At 44.3% G+C, this 21,522-nt stretch overlaps 1 protein-coding gene across 8 annotated transcripts in view; it reads left to right on the top strand.

Moving 5' to 3' along the window:
- Nucleotides 1–21,522, top strand: part of CELSR1 (cadherin EGF LAG seven-pass G-type receptor 1) — a 178,432-nt gene that overhangs the window by 103,417 nt on the left and 53,493 nt on the right. For all 8 annotated transcript variants that reach the window (XM_075742266.1, XM_075742249.1, XM_075742217.1 and 5 more), the window contains exon 5: nt 1,602–1,690. In XM_075742266.1, the coding sequence (XP_075598381.1) occupies nt 1,602–1,690 (89 nt within the window). The remainder of the gene's footprint in view (nt 1–1,601; nt 1,691–21,522) is intronic.

Raw genomic sequence — 21,522 nt, 5'->3', positions numbered from 1 at the left:
TCCGTGGTAAATCCTATGTGACCCCATTAATTTACCAGCAGTGCTTCAGTGTGTATCTGGTCCCTTTGGGTTGAAGATATCCGGTTTCATTTCCCCGTTGTTACCTCGAAGATGTCCAAATTAGGTTTTAAGGCAGGCTTTTGAATGGATTAGTGTAACGAAATAACATGCTGCAGTCAGAGAGATGTGCTTTCTTCTGTAGGTCTGCTCCGCCTGTCTAAACTTGAATCAAATTGCTCGGAAGGCACCCTGAGGATGAATGAGAAAAAATATATTCTACTTGCACTTATATGCATTTAAATGTGGAGGAACGCTTTTAAAATACGTGAAACTAAATTTAGATTTGCACTGCTGCACCTGAGAGCAGGTCTGGTCCTGTATATTGCAAATGGTATTTTCTTTGGAAGGAGAATGGTTTATGTATTATAGTTTTAAGTGGCTTTTAACAAACAGTACAAGTCTCGGACATCTGATCTGTTTTACCTGTCGCAACAACTTTTTCACAGTAAGCAAAGCAAAAGGATTGGAGACTGTTGATCTTTCCCCCCCGCCCCGAAACTTGCTAGCTGAATAAAAACTCTAACTTTTACCACAGATTTTTTATCACTAAATGATAAAAACCATAACAGCAATATGTCAAATGTGCTAAGCTGAAATCTGTATTGTTTAAATAACAGAAGTATATAGGATGGGAGTTAAAGGAGAGTAGGGGACACGGGAATAATACTTCACACAGGGTAAAATATTTGTTGCATATAGAGCATAGAAAGTACATTTTAAGCTCAACAATACTGTGAACTTTGTTAGCTTACATGGAGTTATTTTTCTTGTGGTTTATTATGTAGAATTTTCCAACTGTTAAAAAAAAAAACCCACAAAGAAAGAGAAAGGAAAAAAAAGTCGAAACCTAGTAATCCCTTCTCTGTGCCAGGCCTTTTATGTACTTTCAACACGAATGTTTATTTTGCTGCTACCTCGTAACAGATATGCCTGGTTACTGAGCTGGTTCTGCTGACTCAGACCTGACTTAAAAGCTTCAGCTTTCCAGTTGCAATGGCAAGGACTTGCTTTCAAATCTGAATACTGAAAGGCCACCAATAATTTCATTAATCACTGGTAAAATTTTGCTGGGGCCAAGGTTACTGTCCATGGCTTTTACTTTTGGATTTCACTTTCTCAGCTCTGATGAGGAGTTGGCTTCCCTTCCCTGACAAAACATCCCGGCATGATACCTGTCATATTTAAAAAACCTCAAAGTGCTGCTTTTGGCAGAAATGCAGAAAAATTCACACATATTTTTTCCTCGGTTGACCACTTCAGCAATGGCTATATCTACCCAATGCATCTACTACCGCACTCTGCAGAAGCGTAATGAAAAAATAACATAATTCACCCAAATGTGCCAGAAGCTATTTGTGCACCAAAATAATTCCATGAAACTGGAGATATTTACTGTTTCGCAGGACGAAAACCCAAATTCCTCCATGATGAAGATGGCTGCATCCTGTGCCAGATCAGGGGCGCTCTGTGTTTTGGTTTAGGGCAGAGCAGAGTTTGCAGTGATGGTGACTTTTTTTTTTCCCTTCTGCTTACCCTTGCAGGGGAGACAACCACTACGGTGGCACCGTTTGTTCCTGGAGGGGTCAGCGATGGGCAGTGGCACTCAGTTCAGGTGCAGTACTACAATAAGGTAAGACTAATTGTGTTGGTGATAATTATTATTTGTAAAGTAATAGAGGCGTGGGTCATCTAGCTCTGTATGCATGTGACCTGAATTTTATTTATTTAACCAGGTACATTGCTACAGCTCTGCACAAATGGTGCTGGTCTTGCTCACCTTGCCTGGGACAAAAATTCCCTCTGAGGGCTTTTGAGTTTTGTCTCAGGAAGGCAAAATCAGACCTAGTGCATCCTCTTCAGAGGGAAACCTTCAAGTATGTGGAACTGTTTTAGTTTTCAGTTCTTTAAACCATCATAAGTGTCAGTGTATCTAAAACAACTGATTCACTCGTTTTTTTTTAAAGAATTGTGCAGTGCAGGAGCCTTCTGTGTAGTAACTACAAACCACTAGTGTAGAATTTTCTGAAGCAAAGCAAAATTCTTCCTTATAACTGTCTTTTCTTGTGTAAAACGATCAGTTTAGCTAGCGCAAGCTTCTCTGGTTTGGAAAATTTAATGATTGACACTTGAGTAATCAAGAGCTATCTTACTAAATCATTTTTTTGTCTGCTATATAAAAAGATATGTAAGAGAAATGCAAAAAGCATCGTTGCATGCAGTCCATGGCACTCAGACGTGGGATCTCGGGTCCCTGTCCCGCAGCTGCACCCTTGGTAGCTCTCAAGAGCTGAACCAACGGTGGGGGCTTTGTGCAAACCAGCCATTTTGCGAAGAATCAAAAAGCAGGCTTTTAGGGTGTACGGTGTCACTGTTTACAGATAGATGTCGGTGCTCTTCTATAATCTATAACAAAAATTAGAGAATTCATTTAGTTACTGAGAAGCGTTGCTTTTAAGTCTGACATCATAGCATTATGGAGGATCACGTAAGGAAATAGAGAAGCATTGTTGGCTGTTAACAAGGAAACAGGATACTGCTGTAGGAAGCTGAATGGAAGATGAAGGATGAATATGATCAGCAAGTTCTTTATTTCCCAGCGCTGCATCATTTCATCACAATTTGTGTGGCAGTTTGAATGGGAGGATTAAAACTTCCTTTGGACTCCTACGTAGGGTCTCCTAGCCTGAGGGTATTTTGTTGAGGAAATAAAAGTCTTTTTTATTAGTTATCTTATTTTAAAAAATTAAAACTTATTTTGTAAGTAAGTTTTGTACTTAATATACTTAATACACTCTATGCTATCCGGAGCACAGAGAAATAGAAGCAAAACTTGGAGTGTCGCCATGCATCATATGTGGACACTGCGAGGCTCTTCCTTACAAACTGCAACATGCCATGTTTCCATAGTCTGCATATTTCTTACTGAATCACTTCAGCAGATTAAGCGGCACTTGCCAAGGCACCGGAGGGACACTCCAGCTTACAAGCTCCTCGTTGGACAAGGAGGGGAGGGTACAGCCATGGGGACAGCCTCTGGAGTGGCTCACTGAAGCGCTGCTGAGCAGATAAGGGGCCCGGGCAGCCCGAGGGCACTCTTTAAAAGGCAAAGAGATCTGACATGGGTGTTAAAAATAACCCCCTGCTTCATTTTCAGGGTTTGCTGCTTTTCAAGCAGACTGGTAGGTGAGCCGTGTTAGCAGCTGGTGTTTTCCTGTCGTTAACACGTGCGTGCTGTCATCATTTTCTTCTTCTGCCCCAGTTTTTCGAAGGGGAACAAGCCAGACCCCACTGCATGGGAGGAAACTCAGGGCGAGAGGGACTGTGCCAGGAAACACCATTGACTTCGCTGCCTTTGCCACTCGCTTGACGTAAAAGTGACGAAAAGCAGGGTCACTGTGTGGAGAGCAGCACTGTGCCCTTTTCTGTCCGTGTTAGAGACCGAGGTCATCACCTTCCCCTTAGCAGTATTTATTCCAGAATGGTTAAATTTGGTTTGGCAGAGGGGAGCTCACAATATTGAGTAAATGGCACAAGTAGGATATGCTAACCTGTATGTATTTAGCATGCTCTCAGGACTTTCCAGCATGTCTGCGAATTGCATCTGTTGCACCAGCTCTCTGATAGTGAAAGGAGGAGTGGTCGCTGCGGGGCAGCGGCAGCCGGAGGCAGCTCTGCAGGGCTGCCCGCCGTGCCCTGCAGCAGGGTTAAGCCTTCGCCTCAGCTGGTATTTGTTTGTAAAGCAGTTCCTTGGCTACTTCATGTTTTAACAAAGCTGGAAGAAAAGTTCCTGTGAGGAAGTTAAAAAGACACAGATAATTTAGGGATTTGAGTTGTGCCAAGATAAATGGGATGCTGTGTCTAAACTTGACACAGCTAAGACATATTTGAATAACAGAGTACTCAAAACTCATGAGTTTGCTTAAGTTATGTATTTGTATCATTTTGCAGGTACTGCATCCTTCCGCTCTTTCCAAAATCCTACCACACAGTGTCAGGTCCCCGTCCCATCACTACTCAGCCCCTTTGCTCCGCTCAGACACTGTGCAACTTTCCTGAGCAGGCAGAACTCCCCTGAGCTGTCTCCCTCTTCCCTGCCTCCGGCCTATGTTTGATCTCCATCTCCAGCCCCTTCTGGACTCCCCTCCTTCCTCTCTGCCTCCAGCTCACTCTGGCGTTTTGCAGCAGCACCCCGTCCCTGGCAGCAAGGCCACAGGGGCTGCCTCCACCAGCATCCCTGTGGGGCTCCTTGTCCCTTCTGTTCAGCTGCTTGTCCAGGGAGCTTCTGGTCCTTTTCAGACATCTCTTCCCAATGCTGTCCATGGGAAATGTGTAACCCATCTTGCCACATACCCATAGAGATCCCTTTTTATTCGTCTATATGTGTCTCATTAAAAAGCCCTTAAAGAGGTGTTTATACCTGCTCTTTCTTTATTTAATAAATATGATCACCTTTGCCTATCCATTCATCAATCCTTTCCTGTGTCACTTCTGTGCTTTTTTTTGCACAGCAAAACCCATACAGATATTTTGAGCTTTTATTGTTATTCACACTCCTACAGCTGAGTGCTGCCAGGCTGCTTGTCCTGCTACTGGAGTCATTACAGCTGTGCCCATCCTCCTTCTACCCACAGCTGTGTCCTCGAGCAGTGACAGGCTTTGAGCTGGACCCTTTCCTCCTGCCTTGCAAACGTGAGACATGTTGTGGTGCAGTTTGAAATAAATAGCAAATCAAAAATTTCCTGTTGTGCTCACAGCAAGTGTGTGTGGTCAGGTACTCTCTTAGCTTCATCCTCCTTTCCCAGTTCCTTTTTTTATTAAGCTGCTTTAAAGTATCTTTTCAAAAACTAAGCTAGAAACTGTTCAGTTTATTTCCTTCTTTCTGTGTTTGTACAGTATCTAGCTAGAAAAAAAGGGTTCGATCTTCTTTGGAGCTTTCAGATAGTGCTGTAATTCACATAAGGAGTATTAGATTTCATCACAGCTGAGGTAAATTTTTCATCTTTAGTTTTTGAGGAGAGTGGCTAACAGGCTTTGATACGTAATCTGTGATGTCACTTTGGTCCAAAGCAAATTTTCATAGATGAGTTTTCACAGCTCTTAAAGCTGTTCCTGCAATGCGAGGTGATCATGGTCAGATATGAGCAAAGGTAGACCGGTTTTTGGCACCTGTGGATGATATTTCGCTGAACATCGCTGGAGTTTGGGCTCCAGGAGTGGGTGACTTGGATGCAGGGGGCGACTCTGGTAGGAAACCTTGGCGGCAGCTATTTCCTTAATGTGGCACACAGTTCTGCAGCATTGTGGTGATGCGGCCACCCTGCACAAAGTCAGTTTGGTAAAAACGCTAATGAAAGAAGTAAGTGTAGAAGTGAGTCCTGTAAATTATTTTCTGTACTCGGCTCAGAAGCAATGTGCTTGGTAATATTTATCTTTAGTGATGCTCAAGAATGTTGGTTTATAATTAACTCCTTATGATGAGGGTCACCTGCCTCTTAGGGATAAACACTGGAGCCTCACTGGCAAGAGATGGGTCCAGAACCAGCTTTGTGCCACCAAGTTCACAGAGAAGCATCAAACCAGTTCTCTATCACCTCAAGTATTTGATGCTTTCTTACAAATCTTGGTATGTGCAGACACGGTAAAACGTTGCAGCAATGAAACGGATTGTATCAGGGGAGGAAGGGAAGCAACGTCATTTCATTTACCGTGTAGTGATGGAAATGGATGCTTCCTCCCCTGGTAACAGTTGACATACTTGGTTTCAGTGGAAGTGCCTAAGGGAAGCACAGGGAAGTTGTACTACGGAAGTGTTGGCTCTGTATTGAATTTCTGGAAGGGTAAACACCAGGGGGAAGGAATTAGTAGCAGAAGTGAACTAGGAGTGTTTTATAACCATTCTCTAGTTTCAGTTATATATTAAAGGTCTTGTCAGCTACCCAGTAGCAAGGTATCAGTTTACCTGTTAGCAGCGTTACTTCCCCAACAGTAAGGGGAAAGCAGGGAGGAAAGCTACTCGCTGACTCTGTTAGCTCAAACACATTACCTTCTGGGATCCTGATCTCACAGCCATTAAAATCGATGGGAGGTATTAAATTAGAGGTAGCCTGCATGTAGCCTGCTTTCTGAGGAGGTGTATATAGTGATAAGAAATTCAGAAGAAATAGGAATTCTTTTTCAAAGGAAAGGTGGGAGAAGGAGGAAGATTTCAGCCTGGCAAATAAAACTGATAAAAAAACAGCAGAAACAACCTGCTGCTTGTTCACAGGATAGCCGGCATAAGGGGCAGCAGCGATGTGAGCTGCCCTCTTCGCCTTGGTAATGTGCTTCCTCTCCCCACAATGAGAGCACAGTCAGCCTCTGATGGAGTTTGGTCCTTACCCTTTGGCTCTCCTGAGCCTGCCGGCATGACTGACAGTCGGTAAGTTTAGCCATGCTGATATTTGTTTGGAATGGGAGTAAAACCACTAGGGTGTTTAATGGTAACGATGCTCAGTATCAGTAATATCACCTGAATATCCGGCATTCATTGCACATACAGGATCATGTATGATTGTAGGCAGTGCTTGGGACAGGGATTTTAATGAGCCCAGCATTGGGTGGTGTTTTTAATTAAGTGAAAACTTCAAGCAAGTCTTGCAAACTTCTGATAGAAATGCAATTTTGTTCAGAATTTAAGATATACTATCAAATTTATGTTAATGTTTTACCTGACTCAATACCTCAGGGTAGAATTCATCATTTGGCACAAGATAAAAATGTTTTACGTATGGACATGTTCCTTTAATTATGGAGAGCATGTGCATGTATATTTATATACTGTGTATCTTATGTATTACTTATACATATACGACATCAAAGTCGCTTCAGGATGTTACTGCTCTGTAGGTGGAAGCTCCTTCTGCATCTGTTTAAGGGAGCACAGGATAATTTTACCTAAATGACAGAAAACCTGAGAAGGGCAGAGAGAAACATGCTGTCACTGATGTGCAGTACAGTAATTCTGGGGGATGGGATGAACAAATCCCTGAATGACTCACAGAGTGACTCACAAAAGTAACGACTGTAAGGCCGGGCAGTGTGTGTGCGTGGGATCCTCCTCCATGGTCAGGAGGTGCAAAAATGATGGCTGTCTTGGAGAGTGTCTCAGCTGTGCTGGTCACTTGACCCTGCAGGCTCCTATTCAGAACAAAAATTACCCTTTTTTCATAACTGGGCTAAAGTTTCTTCTCATATTTGATAATCAATAGTGAGCTGCCATTCTTTCACTCCTTCCCGGCGTGTCTTTAGACTGAAGAGTGCTGTTGGTGGTTGTTTCAGCTGCTTGACTGTCTTGGGAGTAGCCCACCCTGTCACAGCAGTTACAGTTAGCAGGGACCTGCTGCTTTCCATCCCTGTGCGCTTCCCACCCAGCAGAGCCCAGACCTGCGTTTAGCCTGAAGACAGCCATCGGAGAAAACAGGCAAATTACTCAGAGATAAACTTAAAAGAAATGCAGGCTGCTTAGGGCTGATCTTCGGTGAGTTGTGAATTCAAAGGGCATTGCTACGTGCATTGCTCTAAATCAGACTCACATATGCTTTCAAAAATCTCCTGCCTGTGGTAAGTGATGGCTTCTCTTGAGTTAACTGGCCTTCATCTCGGGCAAGCTGGAGCTTGAGTATAGCTGAAGTCTGAGCTAATGCTGTAGAGATTTAGCTCTCAGCCCACTCGTGCGCTAGAATTTGCCAGTACCTTTCCTTCCCGGAGAGCTTGGGTCTAACCCTCACCCACCGGTTCAAGGCTGTTTCCAGGTGCCAAAACACCTTCTGTTTCTGTGCCAAGACCCACGCTGTAATTGATTTTCCATACCTCAGGTGCATGCTGCAGCCTTACCCTTGTGCTGACTCAGCCGGTGGGCAGGAGGGCAGCTTTCTCCTTCGCCTGTGGGTTCATCGGCTGAAGCTGATCCCAAAGGATTATTTAACTGTTCTTGTATAGCTGTGCTACGGCACCAGCAGAGCTTGCCATTTTGAGTCTACATCCATCCACAAATCCTCCATATAGTGGATCACTAGTAGTGCCCTACCGACTGGTCGCAGTGCTGGGCAGTAGCGTGTGTCTGGGCAAAACCAACCAGCTCCGTTTCTGGGGAGACTTCAGTGAGCCCTGATTGCTTATGCAGTCTAACTGGTGGCTCTCCAGCACTGCTGAGCAGAGTCTGTGGGCCCTGCTAGGCTCCAGATGGAGCTGGGGTCAGCTGAGGGTCTTGAGGACAAAGTGGAGTTGGGACTGCTGCCAGCCCAGATAGGCCTGGGACAGAGAAACAGATCCCGTCTGCACTTCCCTAGGATTCAGGGGGTGAAGTGGAAAGAGAGACAGAGTCAGAGAGGAAAAGACAGGAGGAAAAAAGCAGCCCCAGGCCAGGTCAAGGCTTCATTTGCTGTTTTTCCAGTAGTTAGTCAGGCAATATATTGGTCAGAAAGTGGAATGTTGTATGGGAGCTCTGTGCAGCTGGGCTTCGCAGTAAGGCTCGGGAAGGGCTCCACTTCCATTCACCTTCAACATCCAAGGAGCGGGTCTGCACTGTCACTGTTTCCCCTGTCACCACCATTCCCTGCTGAAATCCTGCCCTCTCCTGTGACCATGCAGAGATCAGGCTTCAGCAACCACCAGGTCCACCATTTTGGGGAAACTATCACCCTCTTCCAATGCCCATGTTCCCTCACACTGCTTCGCACCATGTCAATGTCCCTGGCCAGCCATGGCCATCACTGCTGTCTCCATCAGCCTCAGCTTCCCTGTGTCCTTATGCAGGATTCAAAGTGGGCTGCACGTGGGCTGGAAAAATGGAGGCTCATTTGCAAAAGGAGGGTGTCCCGAAACCTGTAGATGACAGCATCCCAAGAAAAAGCCCACAGGAACAATTTTTTTTTCAAAAAAAAAAGGTCTGGAGGTACATCTTGAGGTACTCTACCTCTTTCCCCAGCAGCTTGTTTATTTTGGCATGCATTTTACTCTGGTCTTGGAGACAGACTCAAGGAACTTTTTATCAGCACAATTTTTTATGGCCTTTCACATTTTCTGGCAGGCCAGGCTTCTCTCTTTATTTGCTAGAGCTAGCCATTCCCCAACAGTCATTTTATTTGCCTGTTATTCAGAAGATGTTTGAATAGGCATAAATTGAGAATTTTTCTAATGGGAGACAGTATCTGACAATGCTCTCACTGTTAGAATGAAATGAAATGAAAAGCATCCACAGGTCTGTTCCAAACCACCCACCTTCACTCCATGCACACTCTCCATCTTCCTGTGTAGTTTTTGTCACATCCAAGTGTGCTGGTTTTTGCTGGGATAGAGTTAATTTTCTTCACAGTAGCTAGTGTGGGGCTGTGGTTTGGATTTGTGCTGGAAACAGTGCTGGTAACACAGGGATGGTTTCGTTACTGCCGAGCAGTGCTGACACAGAGCCAAGGCCTTTTCTGCCTCTCACACCACCCCACCAGTGAGGAGGCTGGGGGGGCACAAGGAGTTGGGAGGGGACACAGCTGGGACAGCTGACCCCAACTGACCCAAGGGATATGCCATACCATATGACGTCATGCTCAGCATATAAACCTGGCGGAAGAAGAAGGAAAAGGGGGACATTTGGAGTGATGGTGTTTGTCTTCCCAAGTCGCCGTTACACGTGATGGAGCCCTGCTGTCCTGGAGATGGCTGAACACCTGCCTGCCCATGGGAAGTGAGGAATTAATTCCTTGTCTTGTTTTGCTTTACCTATTAAACTGACTTTATCCCAACCCACAAATTTTCTCCCTTTTATCCAGTTCTGCCCCCCATCCCACTGTGGGGCAGTGCGCAAGCAGCTGAGTGGAGCTTAGTTGCCCACTGGGGTTAAACCACGACACTAAGCAAGAAATAAGAAGCACTTTACAACAGGCCTGGTGTTTGGCAGCTTCAGGATAAAGATTTTCTGTAATGGACAGGAGCAAAGGCCTTGAGACAAAAATTGCAATGTTTACGTGGCCATCTTGAAGATGTAAAGGGAAGGTTGTTGGGTTTTGGGGTTTTTCTCACCATTTTCTAAATGAAACAGAAAAGTTAAGCCACTTTCTTTGCTTGAAAGGTTTTTCTGCACAGGTGCCTTCCAGACCTCCAGTCCAGTGGCAGCCACTGGTCTAGCAAAAGCAGAAGGGTGGATAAATGTACAGACTTGACAGAAAGCCCAGTGAACCCACTGAGGTCCCAAGGGAGATGGGAACGGGGAAGCAGCAGTCTCATGGGGCAGCTGCAGAGGTGGAGGAACGCGGATTGCACAGCCGCCACCGGGGCCCGCCAGCAGACGTGTAGGAGGCAGTTGCATGCTGGAGTAAAAAAGATGGCAGTGGGAGTGGTGCTGGTCTGTGTTGGAGAGGTTAATGTGGGACTTTTTGTTTTGAAAAGGGTGGGATGAAATACAGCAACCTCTGAGTCGGCTGCAGAGACGAGCACAAGCCTTGCTGGCTACAACACACGTGCCCGTGCCGGGTGCCTGTGGAGCTGACAGATAGGTTATCTCGTTTCCTTCTGAAAACACAGACCCTCTCTGATGATGGCAAATTCACCTGTTATGGAAATAAAATTATTCAGGACTGATAATTAATCTTGCCCTTTTGCCTTTGGGGGAAAAAAAAGGGCAGATATCAACATTTTAGTGACACTCAGATTGTGGCAACTGCATCAAAAGACACAGATGACACTGGTTAGTGCTTTCTTTCATTTAAAGGGGACTAATTCTCATTAGCAGGGCTGACTCCGCAGCGTCCCGTCCCGTCCCCCCAGGACCTACAGGCAAACAGGAGCATCACGCAGCAGCTCAGCGCAGGCTTCCCCATTCCACCCTGCCACCACACTGCCCCTCAGGCGGAAGGCTCCCGTTCCAGCGCAAAAGCCTTGTTTGCTCAGCCCTCGGTCTCCCTGCTGAGCCTGCCAACGAGGCTGCCAGCGCCGCGGGTGATTTATGATGCAGGCACATGCCTGCAGCTGAATAGAGATTGCCAGCTCCTTGGAGAAAAGCCACATAGCTGCCACCAGCTAGGCATAACTTTTAGTCATTGGACCCAAGGTGAAAGACTTTGCCCTGAAAGTATCCAGGATACCATCCAGTATCGTTTACTTCTTAATCTGAATGGTCAGGAAAAGTGGTTGACAATTAAATTCTTAGGTAGGTATTAGGTATGACACCCTGTGCCGAGGAGCACCTCTTGCACTGGGGCATGGTTGCCCCTACCAAGTGCTGCATTTTGTAACTCGGTTGGAAAAAACAGACCCCAACCAAAGTCAGATCACTGGAAATGCAATTAGTAATAAAGGCTGGGTATGACTTACGCAAATGTCTAGCGCTCGTGACATCTGAGCAGATGTAATTGCGATCTGAGGGAGAATTTTTGAAGTTAATCCTCCTGGTGGCTTCCAGACTAATTTGTTAAGGGATTGAGAGAGATTTTCTAAATAAACAATGCAGTTGTTGAAGATTATGATAATGCCACTGACGATCAGATGTGGGTGCCGCCAGAGTTTGGATTTTGCTGGCTCAGAGTGACTTGCTGTGTTTACAGTGTCCGTGATCAACACAGGCCCACTGTAGCATTGCTTGGCATTGTCTGCTAAAGAAAAATGCAGAACATTAATTGCAATGTTAAGCAAATTTGGAGGGGAGGGCCAGAGGGGCGTACTGTGAATACTGAAAATGTCATTCAGTTAGGAACAACCTACTTCTCTGGGTGTATTTTTCCAGGAAGAAACACAATTTTGTGGATCTGCATTTCCTAACCTAAATTCATAATATCTCCAAGAAATGCCAGTATAGCTTTTAAAGACTCTCTCAAGTGTGCAAGGCAGAAAGCTTATTAAAATTTAGTGCTTCCTCTTAAAACAAGTAACATATTCTTACTTCAGATTTAGCCATATTTCTAATTTTATAATTTCCTTATCACTCATCTCATTGTCAATATTTAATATTTAATAGCAGAAGGTACTGTAGAGCTGTGGAGGTCAATGGTGGCATAGCGAGGAGGAGGCAGTGGACAGTGCTAACTTCCAGCAGAACGCTAATGGTATACTTCACCAGGTCATCAATTCTTGTTGAATGCCTTTTCTTCTACAGCATTTTCATGGGATCAAAAGTTCCACCATAGCTTAAGCACAGGAAAGCTTGCAGGACATCAGAACCACAGGGACCATGACTGCAGTCAAGTCATTAGCTCTAATTTTCAGAAGGATTTATCTGTGGTTACCTGCATTAAGTGCAGGATCTTTTCTTCACAGAGAAAGTTGCCAGAGTTTCTTCAGTTATATGAGAGGGGAAAAAGAAAATAAGTGAAAAAATCACTTTCTTTGCTAGTGACAACCAAAATTTTTACCAGTGTCCTAAGGGAAATACATGTTTCATTTACTTTCCAACTCAAGAGGTCAAGGAGTTCTTACTGGATTACCAATATTGTTAGCCAGATGCAGGTTATGATAGTTTTTCATGACTTTCTTACAAGATCTGTATCAGCAGATTATTGTGCTTTTTTGGTGGGCAGGCTTGTATACATGCGAAGCATGATGGTGGGTAGTGCTGGAGACACACATACAGTATGAGGGTATGACCTTTGAATGAGAGGAATTTGTAGCTATGCATTTGCATTATTTATCTGTACTATGTACTTTTGGTGCTAGTGGGCATGACTGTTTTAAAAAACTCGGAACTGTAGCAATTAAAATAACAAGCATCTAAAGGAAGGGAAAGAAATTAGATTTTCCATTGCTGAATGCATGCCAGAGTTTTACATTTAAAGTTCAAAATGTTGTTTTAGTCAAACACATAAAATATGTTGCTCTTGTTTGACTGCAAAACATGTAATTTCCTACATGCTCAGAACTCAATTTTTAAAATGCCACGAGAAAAGGTAATCTTTGCAGAAATAGTTCAGTTTATGAGTCATTTCCTGGCATTCTGGCTCACGATTCAGACTTCCATCCTTGCTGAGACCCAATTCATCCTCTTCTGCCTAAATCCAGAGGACCATCACTGAAAGTCCTAGTCTAGATAAGACCATAGATTTGATATATAGAAACTGAAGCTTGACAGAATCTGATTAGAAATAATATACAATATCATTAATAGTGAAGGTATATAATCATCATGGTAATCTGCCCACAGTTCTGATATTTTTGCTCTCCTTTGAAATCTTTAAATCAAGTCAGTATTTCCCTTTCTGAAGGAAATTTTTAGCTCAGGTGCAAGCCATGTTATTGAGGCAGGACTCAATGGGCAATGTTCTGTATAAATCAAAAGGCTGATTAGATGATGAGTCCCTTCCATCCATAAAACATGGCAGGAGCCCATGAAAACCCATCTCGAGCTTCAGCCAGCAGTATTGCAGGTGCAAAGCCAAGAGCCAGGAGGACAGGAGAAGTGTGGCTGCACGTTTGCCCTGTTCTTAGGCTCTTCCACAGCATCTGCCACTCCCACAGCAGAACTTTGGTCTGGCCTGTGGCAACCATTTACGTTCCTAACATCTCCCGAAAAGCAATGAAGCGCCGCCTGGCTAATATTTACTTTTTCTTGGTCCTTTTCAGTCATGGTTGCGGAGCCCTTGCAGGTGGTAGTGGGTGTAACGGGGGAGGGTGGGGGTGGGGGGCAGCAGATCTGCCCTTGCAGAACCGGCACACGTGGATTTTAAAAGCCCCTCCCTGCAATTCCACTGATACTTATTCATGCGGATTTCAATTAGTAGTAATAGGTTTTGATGATTTTTTGTTTTTTTTCTGGTACAGGGTAAGTGCGAAGTGATTGATATCTGGGAAAGGAAATCAGGATTTGGCAGCGGAGCGACATTCCATTGTCTTGACACAAAATAACAAATAACTTGCCTCTAAATCTGTGTCTCGGGAAATGAAAGTGTAAAGCAGTGAAAGTCATTTGGAGGTCATTGAGATGCAAAGTGTGTCCTGTTCCCCAGCCCTGGGTTGCTCAGCTCTGCGTAACAGCTTTGAGAAATCTCTCAGGCAGCTGGGGAAGAGGAGGGCAAGCGTGTACCTGGTGCCTGGCTCTTTCTCTCCTCCACCTGCTTTTGGAGGTGTTGTTCTCGCAGAGTTTGCAAACACCACCTGAAAACACTCGTCATTGTGGCGGTGATTTTTTACACAAATGCAAACAGTACGTTTTCAGAAACCATCCCCAGGGTTTTTGCTCTGTGAGCGACAGTAGGAACCATGTCGTGTCAAAAACAACCCGAGCCCCTGCTCTTCTGGAAGCTTCATCCTCAGCAAGGCTGCTCAGTGCTTACTCCTCTCACTCTTCCCAGTTTTTAAAAGGCTTGACTTGCATGCCCAGTTAGAGCACTGCCACTTCCAGGTCTATGCCCACCCCACGCCTGAGCTGGGTCTCAGCTGCGTGGCTTTCCCCATGGTGTGGGGCTCTCAGATCACCCTGAGGGAGCAGGCACCCAGTAGTGCTCCTTGAGCCGTATTTTTCTGTAGCTGAGATGTCTTAACACTTCCACGCCGCAAAACTCCTCCGAGGTTTAATGGCACCTCCCAAAATGTTGATTTTCAGCTCTTTCTGAAGGCTAAAGAGATGCAAGGGACCTCCATGAGAGCTGGCAGAGTCCGAATGGCCTTTAGCTCACCGCAAGGTCCTGAGGATGGTGCTTGATGAAGGCTGTGCCATACAGCCCAGCCTGGTAAGGGCTTCTGCAAAGCCAGTGGAGTCATTGAAATGGCACCTCAGGAATTTGGTGTGAGTGCTTTGAAGTGCACTGTTATCTCCACTTAATCACACATTAAATCGACAGTAACTCGATGATTCGCAGTAACTTTTCACATATTTTGCATCTGTCTGTGGAGTGAGGGGAAGCAGCACTTTGCATTGCCTGGCCACGCGGGGGTCTGTGTGTGCCAGAAGAGCCTCGAAAAGACCCAGCCAGGAGCGGGGGTAGCCCATAGAGCAGTGTGAGATTCCTAGATTTTATAGACCCAGTTGTGTCCCCATCCCCCACACTGAGCAGCAGTTTGCTTGGCAGAGTATCACCAGGGATGAGTCCAAGGAGAAAGGAGTTAGTTGCTCTAAGTGTCATGTTGTGCTATTTCCAGGTAGTTCTTGGACTCTGACAGCAATAACATTTGCATCCTGGATGCAAAATTAACTTGTAAAACATACAAGATTTATATAAAGCTGGAAATATTTGAAAGTGGTACTTTGGCAGGTAGATGGGGACAAATGGCAAAGGGAGGAGGGTTTGCTGAACTGAGAGACGAGAGCATGTGAGGGAGAACAAGGATGCTCTTCCAGCTCCTTCACGTGCTCTCCTCTCCCCTCCCAGTTCTCCAAGGATCCTGGAATAGCATCCTTACTGGTGGAAGGGAGGGAGGCAGCAAAACAGGCAAAAAAAAGGGTTCAGAAGGCGGGAGAGGGCAGGAAGATGGCACGCCAGCCACAGGGGCAGACCAGAAGGGGAGGAGAGGGCTGCAGAGGGCGGACGAGGGGACCCGCAGCAGCAGAGCACTGTGATGAGTGGTGTCTCCCATGCAGAAAGCTGGATATTGTCTTTAGGAGTGGGCATGATCTCTCAGCAGATGAAACAGGTCCTTCTTGCTGTGTCACTGATTCAGCATCAAAGAGCTGAGAAGCATCTGGGAATACAAATTTGAGGATAAAATTTCCATTTGCAGGTGGGGAAAACTCATTCTTCCCATCCGCACTACAGCAGCCTTTGCCAAAATTAGTTAAATCCAAGAATATACCCTTTGCCAGAGCTGGATGATATTTGTGAAGATACTGGTCAGGCTCTGTGGAAGGAAGAATCACGTCTGGGTGCCTTGTCTGGATGCGATTGCCACATGGTGGGACAGGAGGGCTGCTCCCCGTCTCTGCCCTACCACCGAAAAAGCAGCAGCAATTTGGGCAGTGCCGTTTACATGTGCCAGGTCTCATAGCTGTGCCGAAAGCCCCTGCTTTGAATTTCAAAGTTTAGCCTCTGGATGAGGCCGTGAAGGAGATAATAAATCAGGCTAGTAAAACTCGCTCGACTTTGTGGCCTAGCCTGGATCCTGACGATCGGTGTTTCAGGGAGTTTGTCTAGGAAAAGGAACTGGTCTGGTGGCTTTTCAGGATTTGCATTTTTGACTCACCAATGAGAAGCTTTTTGGTTTTCCTTTTCACTGTCACAGGCTCTCATGTTTCTCTACAGACTCAAGCCAAATTTGTATAAAGAAATGCCATTAAAATATTCCGGGAATAAAGGGGATACATACATCAAAGGAGGAAAGGGTTTATGTGAAATGATTTGTCCTGCCTTTCCCTGGTGACTAATCAGGATGTGTAAAAGATTCTCAGTTCTTCACACCACCTTATTTTAAAAGTGCTCTGGAAAGCTGTAGGGGGGAGCTTTAAAAAAACAGAGATTAACATTAATGGTTTCTCTACATCTAGCCCAATTTGGAATTTCCCAATTGATCAGAATGGTCTGCAAGCTCACGCCACGGCGATAAGCTTCTCCAGCATTTCCTAGTCTCTGCCCCTGGGATTGCAAGCGTGGTGCTTTCCCCGTTTGTTTTTTTTGTTTATTTATTTATTTTCCTTGCGGGGGGCCGGGCTCCGGCCGCTTGCCCAGGGAGATCGCCGCCACCATGGGCCCTTAATGAGCTTTTTGACCACTGAAGCAGCACAGCATTGCCTGGGAATTGGAGGGGGTTTCTCCCTTCCCCGTGTTAGATAGTGGAGCAGAGGCCAGCGGGTTAACGAAGGAGCCAGGGCGGCTGGCGGGCTGCCTAATGAGCACCAGGGAGCCGGCAACGGGGGACCCCGGCGGCAGCCAGAGCCCCAGCAGCAGCCTCCAGCAGGACCCAATGCCAGTTGCTCCATTTTTTCCCATTATTACTGTAGCTGGAAGCACTAGGAAGCAAAGAGCCCCAAAGGGTATGAACGTGAGGCGTTTTCCACCCAGCACTTTTGGGGGCAGTGGGGTCTGAACCAGCACATTAACAGTGCAGAGGAGTGCTTTTTTTGTATTTAAAATAACTAGGAAACAGATTCTTTTTAACCTTTAGCCACTCCAAACAGTCAATAAATCATTAGCTACTGATTAACAAAAACAGAAGGGTAACTTACTGTCCAGTAAGCAAACTCTTGGAAGCGCTGAAAGGCTGGCACAGACTTCAGGATGGCTTTTCTTTTTACACATTTGCACTTATTAAAAAGAAATACAAACAAACCGAGCTCTGCATATTAAGCCATGCCACACAAAGTATTTCGCAAAAAGACCAACTTTCTAAAATAGATCCATTTTTAATGCAGTGAGCTGAGCAAATGCAGCATTTACGATTTGCAACATTTTATCTGTCCCCCAAGAAAACAGGTCTGCTCATGCCAGGCATAAAGAGATGGGTTGTGTCTCTCTCATTTGCAAGCATTCCCAGGTTGTGTTCTCAAAGCCTTGGCCATACTTACAGTCTGCTGCTGAATCGTCTCCTCAGCTGTCAGCTCCTTCAAAAGACTCGATGGGGTAGCCAAAGCAGGCGGAAGTCCTCGTGGCCAAGGTTTGCGCTGGACAGCACAGCTTTCACTTTGAGTTCAGGGAATATCCATGAAGTTGGAACACTCTCCCATGGCTGGCCAAAACTGCTCTCCCTCTTTCCATCTGCGCGAAAAGTCAAGTGGCAATTTTTTATCTAAGAGTGGAAGTTGGAAAAAGGTGTTTCTGATGGAGGAAATGCTTGTGGGACCTTTGGAAAAGCCCTACTGTCTTGCAGATTAGCTAATAAAAGGGTGAGATCCAGGAATCTGAGTGTCGTCACTGCTGCTGATTGACTAAACAAATATTTGCACTTTTTAGTATTACTATTACATGTACAGTATCTAGTCTTCTTTAATTCAAAATAAGTCTACCAAAGATTGGAGTATTTGCTTAAATCTCTCCAACAATTTTGCATCCTGACTCTTGAAAACAGAAGTATCTATAATGTAACAATATAACAGTTCCATATTTAAGACAAGATTTTCATTGCCCATTAATCTGTATGTCTTTTCTGTTCACTGTGCATTGTTAGACCATCTGTGTCCTTAATAACTAACTGTGTGGGCTCTTGCAGTTTAAATATTTACTTAAATAATAGAGGATCCAAATGAAACTGAGATACATGAGAATATCCATGTCTGATGTTTTAAGTGGAACGAGAGTAGATTTGTGCAGTAGATTCACAAACTATAAACAGATGTGTTTTGATGACCTTCTCTCCTCTATCTGGTCTCCATGTATAAAACACAAGTTTACAGATTAAGCTTCTCAGGGTTTTACATTCACCTGGGAGAATCTACATGTGTTTCTTTCTGTTGAAGTTGTGGGGAGGAGTCCAAACAGTTCATTGCTCCGTACTTGGGTTTCACAAAAATCATATTTGGTATCGCTGGTAAAATACTATCACAGTGGCATTCTCTCACTGCAACGTGAGAAAGTCTGCAGGTGGCCAAGGGGAGTTACATGCACCTTTGCAGCTTGAGAAGGTCACTCTCCAGGTCACCCTTGAGGACGGCAGATGAACCTCACTGTTTACTTTGCTATGGTCAGAAAGGGAGCTGCAGTTTTCAAAAGACATCTTGGGAGACTGTCATTCCTGCAGTTACAGTCTGCCTGTGACTCTGTCTGGGCAAGGGAGAATGTCATGGGTTAGACACGAGATTTGAGATTGTCCACCCATAGATCAGAACCACTAATATCTCCTTCATGAAAGCTCAGTGAGGTAAAGTTAAGTTTCATGACTTTGTGTACAATTTGAGGTACTACTTGCCATTATTTGAGGAACATAAATGGGGTTCGTCTTGTTTTACAAATAGAGAGGAAGGTAGGTGGCTTCTGCTGTCACGTGTGGATCCTGAGTCAGGGCTGCCTTTTTCTCTTCTCCAAGTGACTGTATGTGATTATAACGAGCAAACATAAGGGTCAGTACAATGAACACAACATTCTGTAATCTGGGGTACACCGAATGTTTGAAGAATCACTATGTGATGGTGATGATACACTGCAACACTTGGGGCTTTTTTTTTTTCCCCTTTTTTGAGTTCAGAATGAATCCACTTCTTTCACAGCTTGTGTAAGGGAGACCAAGTTCTCCCTCTAGCACTGTTTGGTACCTTTTATTGCTACTCACTTTTACAGCATGTGGTCTTTGAAGTTTGAATTCCAACCTCTTTCTGGACAAGCCCTAAGTAAAAAGGCAGCCTTTAGGGTTAGGCAGTGCAAGGTAGATTTTCAGCCCCATGAGCAGGAACTCAGTTACATGACTTGCATTACCATTAATGGGGCTCATGCTGGTAAATTCCTGTACACCACATTGAACATTTACTCATGAGTGCAGAATTGGCACAGCTAATGAAACTTGCCTTTCGGGTAGCATGGTGTTTCAGGAGATGAGTCTGACAGGCAGAAAGGATGGCTAAGTACCCAGATGAAAGTCTGGTTTTTAACTCCTTGAACGTATTTCCAGAAAATAATAGTGTACATTAATGCTGGTTAGTGTTTGCTGTTCTTACTGGTAGGGATCAGTCTTGCTCCAGTAGGATTCCACAGAGGCAAAGATCATGCCTGAAATGTAAATGTGCGTGCTGTCATTTAGTGTTGGCAATTTGCTTTCTTGTGTATTTTCCAAGTACTACTTACTGTTATTTATTTTCTTTTAAACATAGGCCAGTTCTCTGCTAACACTAGCTTCTGTAATCACAAACAAATTAAGTTCTTTTTTATAATTTCCCCCCCTGCTACTTTCCCAAAGATGACCCATCCTATGGCTGAGCATCACCTGGTGTTTTCCAGCCCACATTACTCCTGGGCATCTTATCCCCATTTGTTCTTCTACTGTGTCCGTTTTACAGTGGTAGCATCCTCTCATTTCTAAAACCCTTCCTCAGCCTTTACTTTGCTAGGCTAAACACACCAAGTCCTTTTTGTCTGTTTGATAAGGAAAACTTTCGATTTCCCTGGCTGCATTTCTGTGCATCTGCTCTAGTCGGAAGTTATTTTTAATAAATGAAATCAAAATTGCCCACAATTTTCTATCCTGTTCAGTGTCATAAAATTTCCATCATACCCATCGTCACAACAACCCACCGTTGTATTGCCTTTTTTACCTTTTAATCACACCATGGTTCATAATTCTTTTGTAGTCAATGAATGGGGGGGGATTTCTTATTTTTCATCATTTATAGCTGATGGTCTCTGAGCCTGCAATAGGAATTCTTGCCATTAGATCCCAATTTTCATGTTGTGTGATTAATCCTCTTTCTAGGACTCAACTATTCAAAGTGATTTTTTTTAATGCCTGATGCTCTAAATATCCTTTGTGTAACCAGCAATCTATATTTAGTATTAATCAAAATATTAAGTCAATAAAATCAGTTTTGTGATTCAAGTCTGAAGAATCTCCTAACTTAGCCTCTCTGTTCCTGTCTTTTATTTATTTCATGTTATTTCAGTTATAAAGTTTTCCCTATGCTAGGTGCTGAGAAGATGAGTAATGTGGTACTTGCCACATATAAGAGAAAAAAGAGTCCATGTCACATTAAATCACTCAGAAAAATCTCTCTTTCCTTCCCAGCAACATATTCTTCCATTTTTGGAAAAGCCTGTTCTGTCAAATGGGCTTTTTTACGTGGTCAGAAAATCACTACGTGTTTGAAGTAAGCATGGTTTGAACTGCCAATAGGTCTCTTTTCATTCACCAGAATATTCCGTTTCATCTTCATCAGCTTGTGGTTCTATGGGGTCATCAGAGCTGAAGACATGCCAGAAGTCTGCACTGCAATGACCTGTCGACATCTAGAGAAACACTTTGCAATTTCTGTGTTAAATAAAAGTAGAGGGGAAAAAAAATCAATGTGCCACTGCAGCTAGTTGACTGTGAAGGAGCAGCTGCAAACTGCTGAGTCTCATCAGGTTGCAATCTTGATTAACATTGGGCAGATCCCCCCTGCTGTGAGAATAAATACCCTGCCTTTGTCAACGCTCCCATGTAAGAAACAATAGATTATTTCAGTGAAGCACAGGAACGTAAATGTTAATCGAATCATTCCTCCAAATGAATAGAAGTAGCACCCAGAATGTAAACGTTTTAATTTTGGAAAGGAATGTCTGCCTGTCAGTTGGTCAATTTTCTATGTATTTTTTCATTTACTTTGAAAAGCTACTCACTAACATTGCCATCACTGCATGCAGTAACATTTTCAGCACTGCAAGTATATATGCTTTCTGTCTTTCCAAGCTAGGCAGTGGCAAATCCAGGGAGTATCGGAAAAATTAAAATCTGCATTAATATCACTCAAGAGAGGTCAAAACCTTATACTGTGTAACTGCCAAAAAATGTGATCACATTAGTTTTTGGTAGAGGAAATGGAAAATACTTTTCAACTGGAATTGACACCAGGAAACATCTTTTTAAAATGTTTTTCATACATTGGGATAATTACCC

Source organism: Balearica regulorum, chromosome 1, assembly GCF_011004875.1.
Source record: "Balearica regulorum gibbericeps isolate bBalReg1 chromosome 1, bBalReg1.pri, whole genome shotgun sequence".
NCBI lineage: Eukaryota > Metazoa > Chordata > Aves > Gruiformes > Gruidae > Balearica > Balearica regulorum.
Note: the sequence above shows the minus strand (reverse complement) of the source record. Positions and strands in the feature narration are given on the sequence as shown.